Below are 24,190 nucleotides of genomic sequence, written 5' to 3'. Positions count from 1 at the left end.
AGGTGATGCAGCTAATCAACAGCCAAACCAGAAGTGACATCTGTTTTTCAAATTCTTAGCCTGTTCACTCCAAGATGCAGAAACTTAGCTGAACTAAATTTTGCTTCCATTATTATCATTTATCATGTAATGCTAGATGCATGTCTGGCATTTTATTGTTCATGTGGCTTTGAGCAAATTGCTTGACCTCTCTGAGGTTATCTTCAAGGTAGTTATCCCATTTGTCCTGCCTAGCCTACAAGACTGTCATGGGGCGCATATGAAATGATGTACATGAAATTCCTTCAAAAACTTTGAAGCTTTTTTTAACCAATGTTTTACTATTTGTTTTCAAATATATGCTTATTTTTATATATAATATTTCTGATAGATCAGGAAAACAAATGACTTCTTGTTCCGGTTTGCTAATGATGCCTTATGCAAAGTACCATAAATGGATTGGCTTTTATAAAGGGGGTTTATTTGGTTACAAAGTTACAGTCTTAAGGCCATAAAATGTCCAAGGTAAGGCATTAACAAAGGGTACCTTCACTGGAGAAAGGCTGTTGGCATCTGGAATACCTCTGTTAGCTGGAAAGGCACGTGGCTGCTGTCTGCTTGCTCCCAGGTTGTGTTTCAAAATGGTGTTCTCCAAAATGTCAGTGTCAGCTTCCAACATGTGTCTCTCAGCTGCAGCTACTCTTTCAGCTCCTATGCGTTCTTCAAAGTGTCCCTCTTGGCTATGTCAAGCTTGCTCCTTCTGTCTGAGCTTATATAGTGCTCTAGTAAACTAATCAAGGCCCACACTGAATGGGCAGGGCCACATGTCCATGAAAATTATCCAATCAGAGTTATCACCTACAGTTGGGTGGGTCACATCTCCATAGAAACACTCAAACAAAGAATTATAATCTAATCAACACCAATACGTCTGCCCACACAAGATTGCAGTAAAGAATATGGCTTTTTCTGGGGGACATAATAACATAATATATATACAAACTAGTACACTTCTCCCATATGCATCTTATTTAGCTTGAAAACCAGATGCTTTTTCACTTGCTCTCTCTCGTACATGTATTTTCTCTCTCTCACAATAGCCCTGATTTATATTTTTTAAATGTTAAGATCAAAATTTTTTTTAAATGGAAGAATGACCCTTACTAGCATCTTACTCAGTTCCAGGCATGCAGTACCTGTTCAATAAATATTTGCTGAATGGATGGATTCACTTTGTGGATAATAACTTCAGATTGTTGATAGTATGGATGCCAGTGTGTATCAGTTAGATTTTTCAGAGAAACCACAACCTCAAGAGCCTACAACTATATAAAATAAATGTTATTTGTTTTGTTGAGCAATGCCAATTAGCCCATTTTTATAAGGCACAGGAATATAATGCAATAGACAGTTACTCATGCAAATAGATTATATATTGAACTTAATATACTCTTGAGACAAAATTTGAATATTTGCTCTGCAATTAATTAAGATAAAGATGTATATTATATTAAAGTTCTAAACCATAGTCTTCCTATGACCCTCAGGGGTTCATTTATTTATATACTTAATGATTGCTTGCAACATGCTAAGAATTATATAAGGCTTTTTTTCTTTCTTCCAAATAGCTAATTCTTTATCCAGTCTCTCAAAAACTGCAGTTTTATTGAGTTAAAGTGTCTATGTGGAGGTTGAAAGAAATATCTATTTTTAACCCTATGCTAAAGTCATTCCAGGCTACGTAAGTATAGATGCCCTTTTCCAGATGGACTGAGATTCAGGAAGGAGCAGTATATTTCATTTTACCTGGGGAGTGCAGGGGAGCAGGATACTTCCTCTCAGGGAACAACCTGATGCTTTAAATGTGAAGGAGAACAGGGATAGTCCTGTGGGTTCCTGATATAATGTTACAAAATGATTTGAAAGGCTGGGCTTATGTCATTTACAATTTCAATTATGTCTTTAAAAGTGCATTTGAGAACAATTGGCTCAAAAACGACATGAAGAGTAAAAAGACTTACTTTAATAAATTATTACAAATGTACTTCTGAATTAGTTTCCTTTCCCATATTTTTCATATTCCTGTATTATTTGATTATTTGTGGGTGATGTCTATATACTTGTCTCAATTCATATGCTTATCATGGTGTTAAATTCTTATCACAATGTTTAATGAGGAGACTTTTTTGCATGATCTAATGGCCTGATAGTTATCCTGACACTGACCGTACGTCTGAAAAGTTAAGAATAATAAAATGTCCCAAATGAGTAACTCCATATTTTTAAAAGTTGGCATTTTCACCTGGAATACCACCTAGGCTGGGCTTTGATTTTTGACCTGCTTTGAGAAAAACACAAAGAAACACGGTGGATGTTCTTCAATTCTACTATTACTGTAATATCTACAAATGTCACCAAGGCAGCCTACAGATTCCTTCTTGAGCCTAATGATATCAAGTGGAAATAGCATCATTACTGTAAAGACTGTGACATTTCTTTCCTCAATAATACAGTAAATAGCAAATAACCTCCTCTAGATAGTACCAAGGAGCAATATGTTCCGGAATCTATTGTGGAAGTGGGTAAAACTTCTGTAGTGTTGTAAAAAGCAAAGGAGTAAAGGAAGATGGGAACAAACCAGGATTCTTGTCAGGAGCAGTGAGTAAAGAGATGGGGGGTGGGAAGGGTGAAAGGAGATCAGCAGAAGGAGGAGAGAAAACAGTTATAAACTGAGTGTCAAAAGGAGGTGGTGCGTGGAAGGAAAGAAGAAAATAGCAAGAAATAGAGGAAAAGGGATATTAAGTAGATTAGAGCAGATGAGGGCAAAGCAAAAGAAGGATGGGGGAGAAAGTAAAAACAAAATACAAATAAGGGAGAAGAAACCTAGGGACAGGTGTAAGGAAGTTTATTCTCCCGGGAGCCAGCAAACTACAGCCTCTGGCCAAATCCAGCCTACTGCCTGCTTTTGTAAATACAGTCAGGCCCACTCATATACACATTGTCTATGGCTCCTTTTATGTTACAGTTGCAGAGTTGACTTATTGCAATAGAGATAGTATGGCCCATAAGCCTAAAATACTTACTATTTGACCCCTTTGGAAAAAGTTTTCCTTCTAATCCAGTGGTTCTTAAACTTCAGTGTGCATCAGAATTACTTGGAGAGCTTGTTAAAACACAGATCTTTAAACTCCATCCCCAGAGTTTCTGATTTAGTAGGTCTGGGGTGAAAGCAGAGAAATTGTTTACAAAATGTATATATATATATATATATATATATATATATATATATATGTATAAAGTACTTAGAACTGAGTCTTTTTATAATGCTGTTTTCATTCTTAATACAACAAAAAACGAAATTGACTTAGCTTAATGCTTAACTGACTAGTGGTTTGGTCCTAAAAGTGCTTTATAGTTTGCTTTGAATCAATTCTATGAAAATTAGACTGTGTCAATGCTATTACTGCACTGTGTCAATAACATGGACCATATCTATTTAATGGGAATGGCCTGTCCTCATCCCTTATTGCACCGTATCTCCTTGATGAGAATGGCCTGTCCCCATCCCTAGGTCCCTGGAACCCCCAAGAAACTAAGCCATATGTTGCTTGAGACTTTCTTTACCACCTCACCCTGTTCCCAGGCTATGCTGGAGCCTCCTCCTGAGCTTGACCCACTCTTATGGCAATGACCCATGGAATTGGCAGCTTCTTCCATAGCTTTTTTTCCTGGAGATGGGCATGACTATTGTCTTGGGTGTGAAGCCTTTGGGATTCAGTGTACCAAGGACTTTATCCAGCCTGAACATTTCATCTCAAGACCCTGAAATCTGCTGTTTTACTTGCAAATGGTGCTGAGTTTGCAGTTATGATCTGCTGCTACTTGTAGTCTTAACTCTAAACTTCGGCTGTGAGCATGTGCAACTGATTGTAAGCCTTGGTTTTAGGTGCTCCATGCTTGCTGCCTGCTAGTTTTATGAAAGATAGAAAAATATTTCTCTTCTTCCTTTATCATAGCATTTGGGATATAAGTGGAAACATAATTTTGGAACCAGAAAGTGTCAGAGGCATCTTCAGAATAGAATGAGTTCAAGTTAAAATTAGCAGCTCTTTAAAATGTTTGACAGTTTGATTCCACCATTGCCCTGAGTAACTTTCTTGGACACATAACAAAGATGGGCAGAAGATTGAGATGTCCATTTCTTTTTTTAACAAGAAGCTACACTGAATTTATTTCTATTTAATTCTATCTGGTTAGTTTAAAAAGATTTCCAGATTTGGTGAAAACTTGATGTGCGTGGGAAAGTATATTGTGGATATCAAGGAAGGATGAATGATGTAAATGTATGTTAAATGCCTAGCATAGGACCTTTTAATAAATCATTATTGTTGTTAAGTGATGGTAAAATCAATAACAGAGGCAGTCGTTGCTTTAACGGTGCCGTGCTAACTGAAACTTGGGCACTCCTGAACAAATTCCTCATTTGCATGGTCCCATGTTAATAAATCAAACCTCTGCTATCAAAGAACTGTTTCAAAGAAACCCTAGGATGAATTCTCCCATAAAAAGGACGTATCTATAGTTAATCACATCAGAGCATGTTAGCAGTAGAACGTAATTCTTTCAATTTCCTCTCAAATAATTTGCAAATTGTGATTGATGCCAGGAAGGGTAACATCAGATATAAAGGGCCACTGCTCCCCAGCTCTTCTTCTGATGGCATCTGTTTGCTGTTTTCCCTCTCTTGGTTTTGCAGTGTGGCTTCTTCTGAGCTTTGGTTGTTTTCAGCACTGCCTGGCTCAGCTATGCCGTCACCCTGATGAGCGGCCTAGAGCTGAGGGCTCTTGCTAAAGGTGGGGCCATCTTTTTCTCTTGCTCTTCTCTCTGCCTCCCGTTCAGATGAGCCACAGGATGCTTTTGAGATGGAGTCAGAACCAGCCCATTTGCGGATCCACATCCCAAGTGAGCCACTGCAGTCGGGACCATATAACGGGACAGGTTCCATTAGTGGTGAAATTCCACTACGGAATTGTAAAGAGCTTGCTATCTGCAGTTCACGGTGGCAGAATTCTGTTATAGAAGGATGATGTGAAAAGCCAACAGGCAATTTGATTACTCCTCTCTGGATTATTTGAGGAATTGAACTATAATAAAAAGAACACTGAAGGGAATTATTGTTGGTTGACTGCAATTTCAACTTGGATTTAAAAGAAGGAGGAGCACTGGCCCTCTAGTATCAGAAAGAGGGGCTGCTTGGAAGGTGGCAGTGAATAATTTGGTGGGCTTAAGATCTCTCGGACTTATAAGTTTTCAAAATTTCATTCATACTCATATTAGTTTCTGTGTTTGTTTCCCATGGCTGCTGTAACAAACTTACTGGTATAAAACAACCCAAATTTATTGTCTTACAGTTCTGGATGTCGGCAGTCCAAAATTATTCTCAGTGGGCTAAAATCAAGGTGTCGGCAGGGCTGTGTCCCTTGTGCAGGCTCTAGAGGAGAATTTGCTTTCTTTCCTTTTCTAGATTCTAGAGGCTTTCGGCATTTCTTGGAGTTTGGCCTCAACCTCCACCTTCAAAGGCAGCAGCATATCATCTTCCAATCTCTGCCTCTCTTTTTTTTCCTTCTTTACTTATCTTCTGCCCAACTTTCCTATCACCTCCTCCCTTTTATTTCCAGCTTTCTTTCTTTACACAGATCTGTATTTGTTACTTTTATCAGATTTCTATTTATCATGTTCTTTGCTTACATATTAGTGTATACTTAGTTATTTTGCTCTTACTATTTAACAAATTTTTTCTCTTTAAAATGAAAACAGGCCTGTAGTGACATTCTTCTTAACTGATTTCCAGATTCATGGAGAAGTTAAGGTTTTGTCTTCTGTATGGTAATTCCTTCGTTGTATCTAAATTTGCCTTTTTTGAAAGTTCTTTGTCTCCAGAGTATCCCAGAGAGAGGAAACTAGTGTTTTTATATCAAACCTAATGCTGAAAAGATTTGTATCTCACAGCTGCCTATTGTCTTCACTCCTGTGTATGCCATAATCATGTTTTATAAAGCAAATGTTATCATTACAAAAACCTTTACTGGTACAGTTCTTATTTTCTGTGATGTTGTTAGGAAAATTGGCTTATTCAGTCACACTGTTAATTACTGGCTTTTAAATGTTATGTTCATAGGATAATTAATTGAGTTATTGTGTTAAATTTTGAGGAGACCAAAAATGTTTCCTGGTATCAGGGAGATTGGCTCTATTAATAAACACTTTGATTACAAACGAAGATATATACATTGTGGAAAAAAAAAAGATACATATTAAAACAAAACAAAACAAAACTCATAAAATATACTATCTAGGAAAAAAACCTGTCAATAAAATTCTGGTGGTATATCCTTCCAGATTTTTAAATATACATATATGTTCATATTTTTGTAACACTGAAATTATTCTGTACTGTTTTCTGACCTACTCTTTTAAATTGGTAATGTGGTATAAACATTTTCTCATATTATTAAATAAATATTGACAACATTTTTGTTGCCACATTGCATTTAAATCTTATGGGTAGACTGATTTATTTTTAAAATGCTCTAGTAAACATCTTTGTATGGACTCATATGCATTTCCTTAGACTAAATCTCAGAAAGAGGAATTGATGGGCCAACAGGCATTTTTAAATCTTTTGGTACTATTAGCAAATCCAGAAAAATCAAGGTAAGCAAAAGACCCTCCAACCCTTCTCCCACTCTGTGATGAATGTTCGTTGCCGAGGTGGGGTTAGTTTGAAGGACACAGACTGTAAAAACCCAGAAGGTAATTTCACAAAATGGAGTTACTGCATTTGTTTCCCTTCCCAGGGCAAATGTGTCATAGTGATGTAATTCCTATTTTTTTAATTCCAGGTTACCTGGCACCTCGAAACCTTCCTAGTACTGGCTTCTTCCCGTTTCTGCAAACCCTCCTCTGTGACACGGACTCTAAATGCAAAGACACACCCTATGGGCCACAAGATCTGCTTCGGAGGAAAGGAATTAATGACACAGTATTTAGAAACAGGTAGGGGCCTTTCCCAAGTGTGTCCAGTTGTTTTAAGAGATTGTATCTTGTTTCCTTATGAAGTGACCAGGAAGCCACCTTAGGTTAGATGTACAACTTAGGTTTACTGTTTACAAATGTGGTAGATATAAATTTAAATGACCCAAGTGGGCACGAGCTGGAAATGCCATGTTTATGTGAAATTCAGCATACTTTACTTTGGGTGAGTTATTCAAACTTTGCTTTTTAAGTTGGGTGGCCAGCCAATACTCCTTTACTTCTCTCAGAGATTCTCTATCCCACCTCAAATAGTCAGTGACACGTAAGATTTAGGGCAGTATCGGGATTACCATCTTCTGGAAGAGTTACACATTTATATTATTCTCTGTAGTACTGCCAAATATAATAAAACCAGAAAATGCAAATACGGAAATTAAGGGGCTAGAAATTCAGAGTAATAAAGTTGAAGGTACACACTGTAAGTGATTGGAAAGATGAGCAACAAAGCCAAATGGCAGGCAACAATAAAAAGTTTATTGAGAAAAGCTCCAGGGCGGCCCCAATTAGCAGAAAGGGATTGCTTGGAGGGAAAACTGCGCAGTTGGGTGGTGGGATTTCTTTTTTATAGGGCTTTCTGCCAATCAGAGGGTTACAGGGGGTCTTGGAAATGTAAAGTATGTGAGATTTGGCCAGTGGGGGATTACACATAGTTTATCTCTAACTTTGGCAATGCCTCATTTGTACATTTAAACAGGAGAGGTGGGAAGGGAGGGCGTGAGAAGTGGGGGAAAGAAAGGGAGGCAGTGATGGGCCCGAACAAAGGAAGTGGTGCTAAGTGGGGGAAGGGAGGGGGCAGTGAGTGAGGCCTGGTCTGATCTGGCGTCACAAAAGAAGGAAATGGGGGAGGGGCCCAGGGCCCAGACCTAACACACATAATTGAGCAACCACTTTTAAATGAGGTTAATGTCTGTCCTATTTTATTGTGTGAGAAGCAGTAAAAGAATAAGGATATGGAATCTAGACCGTTTATAACCTCAATTTATGATCCTGGTATTCTAAATCTAGAGAGACCCCCACAGCCCACCTGTCTAGAGACTTGAAAACAATCTTGTAATCTTGACTCAGCCATGAGATAATTCTGTTAGAGACTTTTTTTTAGAAAAGTGTCTCTCAGGAAAAGATTATATGTATCTACAATCAGATGTATTTGGTTCAGAAATTTTAGTATTGAAATCCTTGGCATGTAGCACAATTTTTCCTTTAACAGCATCATCATGATGTTTGGTCATTAGATATGATTAGAAAGCAACTGCTAACTCTTTGGTATAATATGTAAATACGTCAAGGATTGTCATAGGAAACAATTTGGGACACACGTAATTGTTGGGTTGTCAATTTGTGGTGCTTTGGTTGTTTCAATAAGTTATTTGGTATAATGCTTAAAAATTAATAATGAATTTATTAATTTATTCAAGAAATAATGACTGAAAACTTTTATGTGTCAGGCACCATTCAGACACTGTGATACAGAGGTAAATAAGACCAATTCTGTACCCGTCTGTTATTTGCATTCTAAATTGAAGAACAAGCTATAAGTGAATAATCAAATAAATAAATCACATAATCACTGATGATAAGTGTGCTAACAAGAAAATAAAGCAGGTTAAGGGTTAGAAATTGAAAGGTAGGAATTGAAGTAGATTTTTGATAGGGTGGAGAGACCAAAAAGTAGGGCAGGAAGAAACCAGCACCAGGATGTGAACATCTAGAAGAGAGTATGCCTCTTAGAGAAACAGCACATGATCCCAGAGTGGAATTAAACCTGACCATTTAAATGAACAGAAAGTCAGCAAACGTGGCTGGAACGATGGGATGATGAAAATGCTAGGGAATATGTTGGAAAGTAACACAGAAGACAGAGAGTACAAGGGATTTGCATTTTATTTTTAGTATAATGAGAAGCCACTGGAAAGTTTTAACCAGGGAAATGGCATTACATATGATCTGTGAGAAATAACATTTTTTAGGCATATATAAGCACCATCTAAACTAGCACTTGTTGAATATCTCTGTAAGGAGACCCCAAAGCTAACTAGAGCCTTCTGCCCTCTCATGTAATCAATCATGTAGAGGCAAGGTTGGATCATGGCATTCTCACTCATTCAACAAATGTTGAGGTCTAAATGTCCCAGACCTGGTGATTGATGAATTAGGTATAATCTGTGCTTATGTTCTAGCAGGGCAGGGAAAATATCTAACTCAGTAGTGATAACAGGAGATGGGTGAAGGGCATGAGAAGGATGCTGAAAACAAGACATCCTCCTTATTTAAGGTAGGAACAGAGCTTTTAGCTGGGCTAATCAGGTAAATCTTCATGAAGTTAGATTTGAGGTGGATATTTGTGAACCAAGATATTAATTATATCTATTTAATATAATAGAGAACCAAACTGATGGCTTTACCTGAGATGAGACACTGAGTTGGTTTAGGAACTAGGATTAAAGGCCAGGTTTCTTTTATTGTCTATTAATTATTCTCTAGACATTTGTTTGTGTCTGTTTTTCTTAGTTTTATTCTAACCTCCAGGTGGTTTGTCCAGATCAACCTTTCCATGTCCTCAGTATTTTCTCTGAACTATCAAGTAATTGGAGCTTAATTTACGTATGATATTAAATTATATATGATAAAAGTTCATTGATGATATTTCCCACTATGCTATTAACTTTTATGCTTTATATAGCTGTGCAATAAACTAGGGGCTTGGTTACTGGGTAAATATCCTCTAAGTTGTTTCTCTTTGGTGAAGGAAGATACACTAGCCTAGCCTCACTGAAAAGCAAAACAGTCTTTCTTTTCTGTTTTGTGAGGAAAGAAATGCCATCTTTGACAAATCAGAAGAGGCTACCATGTTTATTTTAATAGGGTCTGCCTCTGAAAAGCATGATCACACTGCAGTGGCTATTTGCTGGCCAGTTGTCAAGTGTTTTGATACCTTTTTGCTTTGGCATCAGCCTTCGGTTATTAAATTCACACTTTTCTAGGCATTGGCTTGAAGATAAGCTGCTTTTTTTTTTTTAAGGGAAATATGGCTTTTTAATCAATCTGCTGAATGTATTAGGGGAATTTTACAAATACAGTTTGAGGTTGACAATGATGACAGCAACAACAATAATATAGAGAAAGCTAAAATTGTGTTCCAAACTGAGCTTATACGTGCATCCCCTTTTCTCATTTTCCATTCCCTTTCTTGGATTATGGCATCCTCAGCTACCCATTGATCAAGCTAGGAAATGTGAAGCCATCCTTTCGGCCTCCACACACACTCCATCCTCTGTCTAGTAATATCTCTGCTTCTCAGTTGAACCACCTGGCAAATTCCTTACTTCTTTCCAGACCCATTCAAGCATCATGAGCTACTTTTAAACAAAGACAGTATTGTCTTCAGCATCAACTCTAACCAGCTGTCTGAAAAAAGAAAAGTTACTTTATGGTTTTCTGGCTCATTTGCACAACGGATGATCCGACATCTCAAGACTCACTCTGGTTGTCCCTCCTCCCTGCACTGCCTCCATGAAAACGCCTTAACAGCAGGAGCTGCTGGCTCTGCCATTGGTCGCAGGGTTGGCAAATGGTGAAGGTCATCCCCCAGAGCTTACAGGTTGTTATTCGGAGAGGCAATTCAGTATTCCAGCAGATCCTGTGGGGTAATTGCCTCTCTGGATTTGCTCATATTTCTGTCATGTTGACACTCGTCCATGACCCTCTGCTCCTGTTGCATGGCTCCAGCAGAACTGGAAGCATAGTGAATCAGATTTTATTTAGGGATAATTTTAAAATACCAAGGCTTTTGTTCAGTACTGAAAAATATGACTGAGCCTGGAAAATGACCTAGGTAGCATTGGGAATGCAAGCCAGGTAGAAGTAGGAAAGGTATTTGTGATCATTTGGCATATAAAGATGGGATAGGATGCAAAGATCTCCTATTGTATTAATTTCAGAGTAATTTATAACCATTTATTAATCATTTTAGCTAGGATTAGTGTAAAAAAATGGGTAAAATCTCGTTTTTCAAAAAACAAAGTAGAAGAATGTCTGAACTGCCATGCAGGCAAAACTGTTAGTTCATTCAGTAAGAATGTATTGGATGTGTACAATGTGCTGGAGACTTTCCAAGTCTTCATATTTACAGAGATCAAAAAGGTACATTCCATACCCTGTGTAAACTTGTAATCTAGTGGAAGAGATGAGGAGACAAATAAACAGATAAATTACTATGTAACATAGCAAATGTGTTGGATATTTAATAGTTACACAGGCACCATAAGATGTGGTTTCTCCCTGAGAACTGTAGAGCTTACTGTTTGTTGTATTATTGGAGTGTAGTTAATTTTTTGTTCTCCCAGAGAACTCTTTAAGTGTGAAGTCATAAAGGACAGTTAGGGTAGTGGCTACTGGACTAGACAAAGGTATATTTGAGATAGTCCAAGGAGAAAGAATCACAGAAAGAGAACTATAGATAGAAGCCCTCTATAGATAGAAGTGGTGTAGACTTAGGAATATGCAGATAGTTTTTCTATTGATTGAAAAATTACACACTTCCTTGCAGTGTTGCCAAGTTAATCTTCTTGTCCCAGGGCTGGGTGGAATATCATCTATACGGTGTCATCTGAAAGATACTGTGATTTCATCTCCTCCCCCACAGCCTGCATGTCCCTGACACATATGTACCCCTAAACATTTCCTCATCTACCCACCATAGTGCCTTTAAATTATACTTTTAGAAATACAGTTCAGGCATATATTACATCTCCAAAGCACCACCTAAGACACAAAAAAAACCTTAGGCAGGGCAACATATGAAGGCATTTCTAAATCTTACCATCTTATTTGATGTAGATTGTTGGATTGGTAAGTGAGCTGCATGGCGAAGGCCTGGAAAAACAGCATGGAAGAGAGAGACGTTTTGACCATGGGCAGGCTGAGATTACCTCTGGAGCATGGAACACTCCTGAGGAATGAAGGCCAGGATGAAATACAAGAAAACAGTGAAAACAATTAAAAGTCTCCTATGAATGATTTTCCCCTTGGGGCTAGGATGGACAGCCTCAAATAAATCACTGAGGGGGCATTGATGGCCACTGTAGCGTCCTTAATTGTGGTTTAAAAGTCAGTAATGAATGTCAGCTGGAGCTGGGTTCAGACCTAGACCTGGAGCATGTCTCACATCTTCTTTCCAGGTGTCACTACAAAATGGTATAATTATAATTCTAGGCTAAAAGAAAAAATATTTAAAGGTTAGAGACAAAAAAGGAATTGTCAGAATTTTCTTTCCCAGATTTACCATATGTCTCTCTCCTGGTAGAAATTCCTTTTATAGACAGAATTCACCAGGGCACACTTGGATACCACCTACACAGGTAATCTTTCCTGCTCACAGGAAACACAATGACACCCAGCACATAACTTCTCCTCTTACAATGATATCTGTAAATGTGACATTTCCAAAATGTAACTGTTAGTAGACATGTCTGAGAAGAAGCAAGATCCATTCAGAGCCTTGTTTTCCTCCCAGCATGATGGAATTTGTAAATCCAAGATATTTCCCTTGAAGTCCACTCCAAATTAGAGAGCCCCATAAATGTCCCTAAGGCAGAACACTTAGCCATCTTCATCATACTGTATGTGCAGTTGGGTCCAATAAAAGTTAGCTTAATGATGCCATGGACCAGTGATTTAGGCTTTCTTGGCTCACTCTGAGAGCTGAAATTTCTAGATTCAGGTAGGCCCAAATGCTGAATTCCAGTAACAACTCAGCTTTGTATAATGCTTTAATGTACCTCACAAGGGATCCAGTGTGGGATGGATTCTCTGAGACTTCTATGGAGCTTTTGGAGTTTCTGAATAGGATTTTGAAGCCTCTTGAGTTGGTTCTGGGAAGTGGGAATGGGGCTGAGCCATCATTGAATAATTTCACTTATCTGTCATAGCTACCACAGGGTTCTTAATCTAGGCAAAATTGATACCTGGAGCTGGAAAATACTTGGTTGAGAGGTGCTGCATTTTAGGTTGTGCAGCAACATCCCTGGCCTCTACCCGCTAGATGCCAGTAGCACACTCCCTCCAGTTATGACAAAAGACATCTACAGACATTGTCAGATGTCCCCTGGCAGCAAAATTTACCCTATCGAGAACCACTGGTCTGGTGAAAGGATGAAGGAAAAGACTTTAAGGTGATGAGTGGCTTAAATTAAGCCTGTTATTTTAAGGAGTATTCTGTGTAAGAAACACAAATGATAACTCTGATTTAGGGCCCCTCTTCTGTGTTTTCTTAGTCCCCTCTGCATGTCCTTATTTAACTCTCACTACTGACATTTTGCTATCCCTGTTTTTCTTATTTGATTTCCCCATTGTATTACATTATTGTTCATTTCTGCTATGAGTCTAGCCCCAAAATGGCATAGGGTGGGATTTAATAAATGTTGGTGAAGGAATGAATTAATAAATTTGGTAGCTACAGTGTAACGTTATACCTTTGTGTCTGTGGTGCCATCCTTGGGTGTTTCTTCCTACAAGGCCATTTGCAGAACCATATATGCTACAATGAAGAGCAGGCCAAGACCATTTAGAAAAAGATTCTTCCTCAGCTCTCAGTTGCTTTTAGTGATATCCTTTATTATCAAGTATTCAGTGTTTGTTACTTGCTAAACTCCCTACCACCTGCCATTACAGTGCACTGTAGACTTTTCTCAAGAATCTTATAGTCTAAGAAGGGAAAAATTGATCACTACTACAAATGAAAAACTCCTTTTATAAGTAAACATATAAAGAAATTAAATAAACCCATAAAATGAAGAGGGGGTTGCAAAACCCTCTTATTCCCACCTCATCAACCAATGCTTCAGGTCCCAGATCTATAAAATAATGGGGATGCATCCCTTTAGGGTCAAGATTTCATGAAGTTTCTAGTATTCTGGAGGGATTACTTGTGGAACAAGGAAGCATAAATATGGGGCTTTGGCTCCATACTGATGGCGAAACCTTCGACAAAGAACTAATACTGGTGAGTGCCTACTATGCCCGGGCAAGATGGGCACTTGATACACATATCCCATATAATACTTAAGCAACTTGGCATGCTATGTGTTATTATTTCTAATTTGCAGATTGAGACAGTAGCTGAATCTTTTAGGAAGAGGCAGAGCTAGAATTCCAAAGGTATCGACTAATGCCAAAGCTCTTTCGGCCACATCCCAGCAATATCTTCTTTCCTGATTTATCAGCCATCAGATCTTATGATTCAGTACTGGGCTAGGTGTTGGGACTATAAAGATGAAGGAGATATGGTGCTGGGTTCCAAAGATGTCACAGCCTGGAAAGGAGAACGGGAAAGACAGACAAACAGAATTCATGTAACATATGGTATAAAATAAGCATGTACCAAGTGCTTGAATTGTGTGAAATAATGCGATGGTTTCTCACCTATAGCCCTAAGAAGCATATAGTGCTTTGTTTATAAGTGTGATTGTGTTCATTAGAAAGTTTGGAGAATACCGTTAACCCAGTAAGACAGGCTGCCTTACTGAGGCTATCCTTAGAAATTTCATAGGGAGTTAATAGAATTAATTATCTTTACTGAGGGGAAGTAAGCTTTATTTCAACTTATAGCTTTAATTCATCTGTTTACCCACAAGGCTCTCTGTTGTAAATTTAGTTTGTGGTTTCTGTTTTAAGAGTTTAAAGAAAATATTTTTTGTGTAATGGGAGTGTAGACACATGTCCCTGCTCCGCACATTACAAGCTCAAAATAAAATTGATTGGGGAAAACCTTTGGGGAGAGAAGCACATGACGCTCCAAGCCCTGACCCCTGCAGGAAAGCATGTGGAGACCTTGTAAAAGAGAGGTGGACCCTCCCACCCCCACGTACATAACATGGAATCTGTAGGTAACCACGTAACAGTGGACACTTCCTGGTTGAGGAAATGGGAACTGCAGGGTCAAGGAGAAGCCCCGAGGAAAGTTCTTTGTCTGGAAGCAGTCATTTCACTGTTGAGTAAAGGCAGACATGCTAAGGCCTCTGCTTGCTAAGTCACTGAAACTGGGAAGAGAAAGAATGTATCTCTTCTTGTTTGCTGGGGTGGTTTTAGGCCTTTTATCTGAATGTGAGAAGATGGGTAAGGTGACCTCTGCAAAGCAGATGCAGCTTTTGCTTCTCCAAGCACACACTTACTTAGTTTCCTATTGCCTCGTCTTCCTGTTTTCTCTCCCTCACTCCCACTTATTATTCAGTCCCTGTTTTCTCTGCTCCTTCTCTGCTCACTTTAATCTATGTCATTCTCCCTCTGGTTTTTGTCTCTGTCCCTATTTCTTCAAATTTTTACGAAGGCAGTTTTTCCTTTTATTTTCAAAATGTGTTGATATTCAGTAGTCTTCCTTATAGTATTTCAAGCTGAACTAAAAAGTATTGAGAAAAAGAAAAATGAAGCTGACTTCCTCAAACTTTCTAAAACTTCTGCCTGAGAGAAGTAAAAAGGTTTAGGTCAGATTTTATTTTTATCTGAACAGTTTTCCCGTCCAAAGTAGTCAGCATAAGGAATGTAAAAAATTTAGGGGAATATAGTCATGATCATGAATAATTCAAATATACATTAAGTATGCAGAACTTTGGGAACAACCAGTACATTTTATGTAGAATATTGGGAAAACACCAGGGAATGAAAACAAATATTACCTCTCATTATTTTTATTAAAAGGTCATTCCAAAAAACCCAAGATTTTCTCCAAATTTAAATCACAAAAATCCTATAACCAAGATTCAGATCTTGTTTCTAAAGAGGAAGAAGTCAAATTTAACCTCCATAGCAAGCAGAACTTCTTGCTTTCCCAATAGTAACTATTTTCATCTTTATATATCTTAATTAAGCTCTTTCATAAATCTCTATACAAAATTCACCAACTTGTAGGAATTCTGAAACATTTTCACATCCAGGCATTCAGACACTTACCTTAGGTACATCCGGTTTTCAGGAAAAATATCACCTCTATTTTAGTGACAATGAACTAAGCAGCAAGTGATTTTTTTAAAAAATTGGGTTACTAGATTGTGGAAAGGTCCAATAATGTTTTCTTCCAAAAATTGGTGGGATCACATTGTGTAGGATTGTTGGTACCACAATACCTATTGTTTCTATGTCAGCACATTCATTACAACTGAAAATCTGCTTATATAGTTTTTCCTTTAACTCCAGTAATCACAGTGCTTGGTACAGACTCAATAAATGCATATTCTTTCTTTCTTCCTTGAATCTATTTTGCAAGCATTCATCTTTCACAACCTTCAAAATGCCATTTATAATTTAACATAGAAAACTTGCTTTTCTTTTAATGTTGAGAAATAAGCAGACCTTTATTTCAGTCTCCAAAACATCTCAGTCTCTCATCCATTTGGGATCTGTCATCTTTTTAAAAGAAAAAAATTATCATAAATACTTTCAATATTTAGCTCTAAAGTCTTTTTAAAATAATTCCCTTTCTACATGATTAAAGTAAAAATAAGTATTTTCAAACCTCAGGATAGGCTGTTTTCACTGAATAAAAATTTACTTTGTAGTAGACCTTACGTATTCATTGGTGTTGTGGTTAGATGAGTTCTTCCATTAAGATCCTAGAAACTAGATTAAAATTTTAAAGTCCTAGGGAAGTGCTGGAATCTGTCATGCAATAGCTCGCTGTAATTAACTGAAATTAATGTGGATGAAGTTATAGCGTTCTTGGTTTTTCTTCTCCAGTGAACTTCTGAGAAACCCATCCAACCTGGAGAAGGGCAGAGATTTATCACTTCAGAGCACTGAAGTTCCAGAAAGAAGGCACACAACGCTGGGTAAGCTATTCTCTTCTGTAGAGTTTAGAACAACCAGCAAAGTTCTAATCTTTAAAAGGTTTATACTTTAAACTTTTCAAACAAATACGAATTCCTAGAATATTCCTAAGTGATCTAAATGTTTGCCAGGTATGGTGGTACAATTATTCAAAATTCTCGAGAATAATTACAAATTAAGTTCTTAATTGAAATACCCTATGGGTGCAAGAAACCGACACTGGAATAATATGATGTGGAGGATTGCACCCTTTCCCAGAGCTAATTAGAAACTCTTTTGTTATCTCCAATTAGTTGAGGGTAGGATAGTTAGAAAGACTGGTGATAAAAATTACTGGAAGGAATCTCCAAACTTTGTCCAGACTTTCCATTATTCGAATGAGGAATATGAGGCCCAAAACAGGTTAAGTGTTGTGTCTATGGGGACTAGAGTGACTGCCAGGCCAGTACTCTTTTTGCCATCCTCTTCTTCCTCCCATTCAATGCTCAGTATCATAATAATTCTGTGGGATCATGTATTTGCTTCACATCAAGGCTAGTGACTCAAATTTTAGCATGCAGAAGACTCTCCTAAGGAGCTCCTTAAAAGTACAGGCTCTTGAGTTTTATGCCAAAGTGATTCTGATGCACGTGGTCTTGATAAACACTGATTTGAAGCTACAAATTGAGAAGCTACATCTTGAAAGAGCAGAAATCTCTTGCATTTATTCATCAAATATTTATGGGGTGCCTGTTATCATCTAGGCACTGTTCAAGTATTGGGGCTATATTAGTGAACAAAATAATATGTTTTTATGGAGCTGTTTTCATGGAGCTCACATACATGTATTTTGGAATGTGATTGGTGCTCTGGGGAAAAGAAAAGAGTATCTTTAAAAAGCCATGGACTATTTAAGATTCTATCACATGAAATAACATTCCAATATAAGTTGATGGGTCAAATGAAAAAAGTCCTGTGTTAATGTAGTGGAATATTGTAGTGAATGGTTTTCAGGAGTTAATGTTCTTTTGTTAATGATCTGTGGTTGTTTGGCTGAGTAAGTTTAAGCACAGAAGAAATAAGGTCATGGTATTGTGGTCCAGTGAGCTTTGCTTGTTTCTCACTCTAACCAGTCATCTCACAAATGCATTGCCTTGGTCTAAGAGTGATCAGATGGGGAGAATAAATTCTTCAGCCTCAAGGACACTAAAACAAATCCCAGGCCTTACTGATGATAGTCACTAGTATCTTTGAATAGTAAGATTCTTTGCTGTGAGGATCAGAAGGAACTCCTGTCCAAAATTTATAAAAAGCTAACATACTGGCTTCATGAACATTAATGCTATAGGTATGAACATGCCCCTCTAGCTAAGGCTCCAAACCCAGGAAACTCTGCCACATTATAAACAGGACTAGATGAGGCTGCTTTGGGAATTACTTAATTAAAGTATACTTTAATCCAGACTAATTGCTTTGTCCCATTTATTTGATCTGAAATATCATTCAGAAACCACTTTGGGGAGGAGGAATTTATGATTCTAAACAGATTTCAGCCTCCCAGTTGAGTAATTAAAAAGAAAACCCTTATCACCAGATGTGCATTGGCAGTTCCTTTGAACAGATGTTGGATATGATGGATCTTTGGAGCTAGTGGAGGCACTTAAAGTCCTCTAGGTCTATACATAAATGATTCAGTTTATTGGGCAATAATATTGATGATGAAGTTAATGGCACAACTGTCATGAAAGCAAATGACATCTAAATGATTGGGGAAAAACCAAGAGTGGACCAAAACCGTAACAATTTTAAGTGAAAAGAAATATCCATGGAGTATGCCAGTTTGCCAATAAAAAACTTTCATGGAAGATGCATATATGAGCATATTCTTGCTGTGGAGTATTTTGAGGCATAAGTGATATTTATGGCTTCTTATGTGATCATGCCTTTTATGTGTGTATTTAGAATGCTAATCTGTTCTTTCTCCATGCTATAGCTGCAGTATTTCCTAGTCCAAGTTCTGATTTGGAAAGTGCTGGAACAGATCATTTCAATGGCAGTCAATTGCTTGCACGGATCCTTGGTTTGGAAAAGGTAACTTCACACAGTTTTGTAATGGACAGATCATGAAGACTGTTAAACAAATGCCTTTTAGGTTAATAGGAGGGATTCCTCCCAATTGGGAGAGCTTTGGAGCAACTTTGCAATTCAGAGTAATAGCTCAGGAGATTTTAGGAGTGCTGCAGTAAAATTCTTAATTCTGAGACATTCTGAATTCCTTAAGATCTTGGGTATTTATTTACTTTTCCATGAAAATCTCTTAATTGCAGTTAGGATTTTTATTTCATAAGAAATATGGTAGCTTCATGCATGATATTTTCATTTTCTGAAGCAGAAAAGAAAAAAACCAAACGAGGCAACCACAGTCATCAAACTTACTGCCTCATCCATGCTAACACATTTAGAAAAATAAGAGCTATGGAAAGTACCTCCACAAAGTAGGAAAATGCTTCTCCTTAGCATATTTTACAGATTTTATGTATGGGTTCCCACCATTTACTAGTCATCATCACCTTAAAATTGATCAGGTTGCAAGATAATAAACATAATTTCTATCTGAGGTGTAAACTGGGTAGCCTGTAAGCAAAATGTGTGTGTGAGTGTGTGTGTAAAGGGATTTTAAGAAGTTGAACTTGAATGCCTTTAGGAACTCTTCTGTTAACCACAATCCCCACTTCTCCTTTTTGTCTTTTACCAGCCAGAGTCATCAGAGTCATATATTTGAGTTACTTGCCTGCCCCCCAACACATACGCATACAGAGGCATTTTTAATAATATAGCCATATTGTATATAATAGATATTTCCTCCATCTGAACTGTGGGGAAATGTCTCTGACCTTTGACCTTATTCTAGTAGCCATAACCACTGACGGTTAATATGTCTCTGTTAGTTACCCTTGAACTAACGTTCTGTATAATTGAAGCATCTCAATAAACTATTTTATGCAAACAAGTCAAAAGACAATGCAAAAATGGACAGCAAGAAAAGCACCATACTTACCAAGTCAACTTTTCCAGCATTGACTGAAATATAGGACTTTCCGATTCAGTCCAGTTTAGATGTATATACAATATTGGAGGTCCCTAAAGCACCCTGTCTAGCATAGGAAACCTCTCATAACAGATTATCATTCTAAATACACACAAAAATGGGCATGATCACATAAGAAGGCATAAATATCACTTATGCCCAATTGAGTCCAGTCAAAAGCCTTTGCAGGGGAAGATGGTGGGATAGAAAGCTCCACCAAAACTGGGATTGGCAGGAACTGTCTGAATCAACTGTTTTGAAACTCCAGAGTCTAGTGGAACACTGTGCAGTATCCAAGGAGACACAGGGGGAAGAAGCTAGTAAATTGCAATAAATACCGGTGAGGTCCACCTGCCCAGCAGTGGCTGTGATCCCCTATGCCCCAGCCTTGTGCTGGGCAGCAGTGGAGCCTGCAGCTTAGGCTCCTGGCTCAGCTTGCTGGTGTCAGGGTAGGACATGAAGATCTAGTCCCCTAAACTCTGGGGGTAGGGTGGGGGTGTGTGGTCTGATCACTGATCATTGCTTTTGATCTGTTACTTTGTATTACTGGGATATGGCACTGAGGGTGTCCATTGTTCCAACCCCCCTCTGGCAAAGACAGCAAAAGAACTTGAAAGACAGTACATAGTTTTGTCAAAACTATGGAAAACAGTTAAAGGGCTGCAATAACTGGGCAAGTGCTGAACCAATAAAATTCAGTTTCAAAAGTCATAGAAAAAGCTCCTAGCATCTTGCTGCCCCTCCCCTCCTTCACAACACAGGGTGGAGTCAGCTCATGCTCCCACTGTGGGTCCCAGACCCTGTTCCAGAGGGAGCAGAGGGGCTCCTATGTGCAGTTCATGTATGTCAGTGCCAATCTATTAGGTGGAAGTCTGAGAGACTGAACCAGGGAATGTGTCTCAGGCTGCCCCCCAAACCCCAGAGTTTGTCCAGAGGGTAGAAAACTGGCTTGCATAAAGTTGGGACACTGTGAGAAACAATTAAATTGAAGTATCCTGGGGAAAAGAACTACCTGCATTAAGTCACACAAGGTAGCATTCAGGAGGGGTGAAAGTCTATTTCTAAGGGAGTAGAGAGAGTACTCACTCAAACTCCTGCAAACATAAATGGGGCAATTCCTAACGCCGCTAGTAAGCATGAGCCCAGGAAAAGAAGCAGGCTCCATGACTCCACACAGGCTCAGATAAGATAGAGAGGACTCTGCACTTCACATTTGCCACAATCTGATCTTTATAGGAGGCCTAAGCTCTGGAGGACACCACCAGACAAAGTAGAGCCAATTTGCAAAGAATGTGAATTCTTTTTGCTTGGTTTGTTTGTTTTGATTAAATCCTGGCACTCAAGAAAATCTCTGTCATGTCACTAGCTGGATACAAAACTAAGGAACAGACAGCTCAGCAACTAAACCCCGGGGTTAAAATTTTGAAATATTAAAATGTACAGTGTGCAACAAAAGATTACAAGACAAACAAAGAAACAGGAATTGATGGCTGTCCAAAGGAACAAGATAAAAATCAAGAAACCATCAATGAAGAAAACCAGACTTTGGATTTACAGACAAAGACTTAAAAAAATGATCCTCAATATGCTTAAGGAGTTAAAGGAAAACACACAGAAAGAACTATATGATATGAGCAATATGAGAATTTCTTTGAAAGTCTCAGTAGAAACCAAATAGAAATACTGAAGTTGAAGAATGCAATAACTGAAATAAAAAATTCCTTAGAGGATTTCAATAGCAGATTGGAAGTAGCAGAAGAAAGGATCAGGCATCCTGATGACAAAAAAAGTTAAATGATTCAGGCTGAGGAGCATAAAGGAAAAAGAATTATAAAGAGCAAACAGAGCCTTAGATACATGTGGGACACAATCAAGCATACTAATATATATACTATGGGAATCCCAGAAGGAAAAAAAATAGAGGAAGGGGAAGAAGGAATATTCAAAGAAATAAAGGCAGAAAATTTCCCAAATTTAATATGAATATGAACATTCAAGAAGCCCAACAAATCCCAAACAGAATAAATTCAAAGAGAAAACATCCAGACACAGAGTAGTCAAGCTGTCCAACACCAAGGACAAGGAGAAATTTCTGAAAGCTGTAAGAGAAAAACAACAATTTTTGTGCAAGGGAATACCAATAAGATTAAGTGCTGATTCCTCATCAGAAACCATGGAGACAAGAAGGCAATAGTTTGAAATACTTAAAGTGATGTAAGAAAGCAAACCTCAACCAATAATTTTATATCCAATGAGACTTACTTTCAAAAATGAGGGAGAAATTAAGACATTCATTATAATCAAAAGCAGAGGGAGTTCATTACCACTCCACCAACCCTACAAGCAATGCAAAAAAGAAGTTTTTAGGCTGATAGGAAAGGACACTAGATAGTGGATCAAAATGGTATAAAGAAATAAAGACCTCCAGTAAAAGTAGCCATTGGGTAATTGTAAATGCCGGTGCTATTGTAGTTTTTTGGTATGTAACTCCTCTTCTTATTTCTTACAGGTGCTAAAATGCAAATGAATAAAATGTAATGTTGAATCTATGGTTTTGGACATACAATGTAAAAAGATATAATTTGTAACAAGTACAAAAGAAAGGGGGGTATGGAGAGGTACAGGAATGGTGTATGCATATGCTATTGAAGTTAAATTAGTATCAAATAAATATGATTGTTATAGACTTAGGATATTAAACATTTACCCCATGGTAAAACAAAGAAAATTTATGAAAAATATATTCAGATAGAAATGAAAAGTGACTCAAAATTATACAATATAAAAATCAGATAAATACAAAAGTAAGCATTAACATAAGAATTGAAGATCAAAAAATGTAAAGGACTTACAAAGACAAAGTGGCAAAATGGAAGAATTATCAGTAGTTACTTTAAATGTAAATGAGTAAACTCTCCAGTCAAAAGGCAGAGTAGTAAAATGAATAAGAAAGCATGACTCAACTGTATGCTCTTTACTAGAGAGTCACCTTAAATTAAAAGTCATAACTAGGTTGAAAGTGAAAGGATGGAAAAAAATATACCATGCAAGTAGTAACCAAAAGACAACTGAGGTAGTGATACTAATATCAGATAAAATAGATTTAAAATCAAAAACTTTTACAAGGGACACAGAAGATCACTGTATACTTTTAAAAGGGTCAATTCAACAAGATGGCATAATAATTATAAATATATGTGCACCAAACAGCAAAGCCCCAAAAGATATTAAGCAAATATTGACAGATTTGAAGGGAGAAATAGATGTTTCTACATTAATAGTAGGAGACTTCAGTATACCACTTTCAATGATAGATAGAACATCTATACAGAATATCAGTAAGGAAATAGAATCCTTGAACAGTGCTCTAAATCAACAAGGACTAACAGACATATATAGAACCCTTCAACCAAGAACAACAGAATGCACATTCTTCTCCAGGGAACATTGATCATTCTCCAGGATAGATCATATGTTAGGTCACAAAACAAGTCTCAATAAATTCAAAGATATTGAAATCAGATAGTATATCTCTTGATCTCAATGAAATGAAGCTAGAAATCAATAACAGAGGGAGAAATGGGAAATTCACATATATGTGGAAATTTAACTACATATTCTGAAACAATAGTTAGTCAAAAAAGAAATCACAAGTGAAATTAGGAAACATCTTGAGGTGAATGAAATTGAAAATAAAGCATACCAAAACTTATTGGATGCAGCTAAGGCAGTGCTGAGAGGGAAATTTATAGCTCTAAATGTAATTAAATGTAATGTAAATTCAGAAAGAAGAAAGATCTCAAAACAGAGACCTAATCTCAAAACTGGAGGATCTACAAAAAGAAGAGCAAACTATAGCCAAAGTAATCAGAAGAAGGAGATAACAAAGATTGGAGTGGAGAGAAATGAAATGTAGAATAAAAAAATAAAGAGAATCAAAAAAACCAAGAGTTGATTCTTTGAAAAGATCAATAAAATTGACAAACCTTTAGCTAGACTGATAAAGAAAAAAAGAGGACAAAAATAACTAAAATCAGAAATGAAAAGGACAACATCATTAAAGACCCCACAGAAAGACAGCTACCTTTTAAAAGAAGAGTGAAGTTGGAGGACTCACACTCAGTGATCTTAAAACTTATTACAAAGCCCAATCAAAACAGCATGGTACTGGCACAAAGATAGACATAATACCAATGGACTCATATTGAGAGTTCAGAAATCAACTTTCATATT

The 24,190-nt window shown here is 37.5% G+C and overlaps 1 protein-coding gene across 1 annotated transcript in view; it reads left to right on the top strand.

Annotated features, from left to right (window-relative positions):
* The window catches only part of ABCA12 (ATP binding cassette subfamily A member 12), a 176,230-nt gene that overhangs the window by 47,629 nt on the left and 104,411 nt on the right, over positions 1-24,190 (top strand). Inside the window, exons 3-5 of the mRNA XM_037849707.1 lie at positions 6,882-7,035; positions 16,801-16,892; positions 18,863-18,960. Of these exons, the coding sequence (XP_037705635.1) occupies positions 6,882-7,035; positions 16,801-16,892; positions 18,863-18,960 (344 nt within the window). The remainder of the gene's footprint in view (positions 1-6,881; positions 7,036-16,800; positions 16,893-18,862; positions 18,961-24,190) is intronic.

The sequence above is a fragment of the Choloepus didactylus genome, chromosome 9 (genome assembly GCF_015220235.1).
Source record: "Choloepus didactylus isolate mChoDid1 chromosome 9, mChoDid1.pri, whole genome shotgun sequence".
NCBI classification, from domain to species: domain Eukaryota; kingdom Metazoa; phylum Chordata; class Mammalia; order Pilosa; family Megalonychidae; genus Choloepus; species Choloepus didactylus.
Note: the sequence above shows the minus strand (reverse complement) of the source record. Positions and strands in the feature narration are given on the sequence as shown.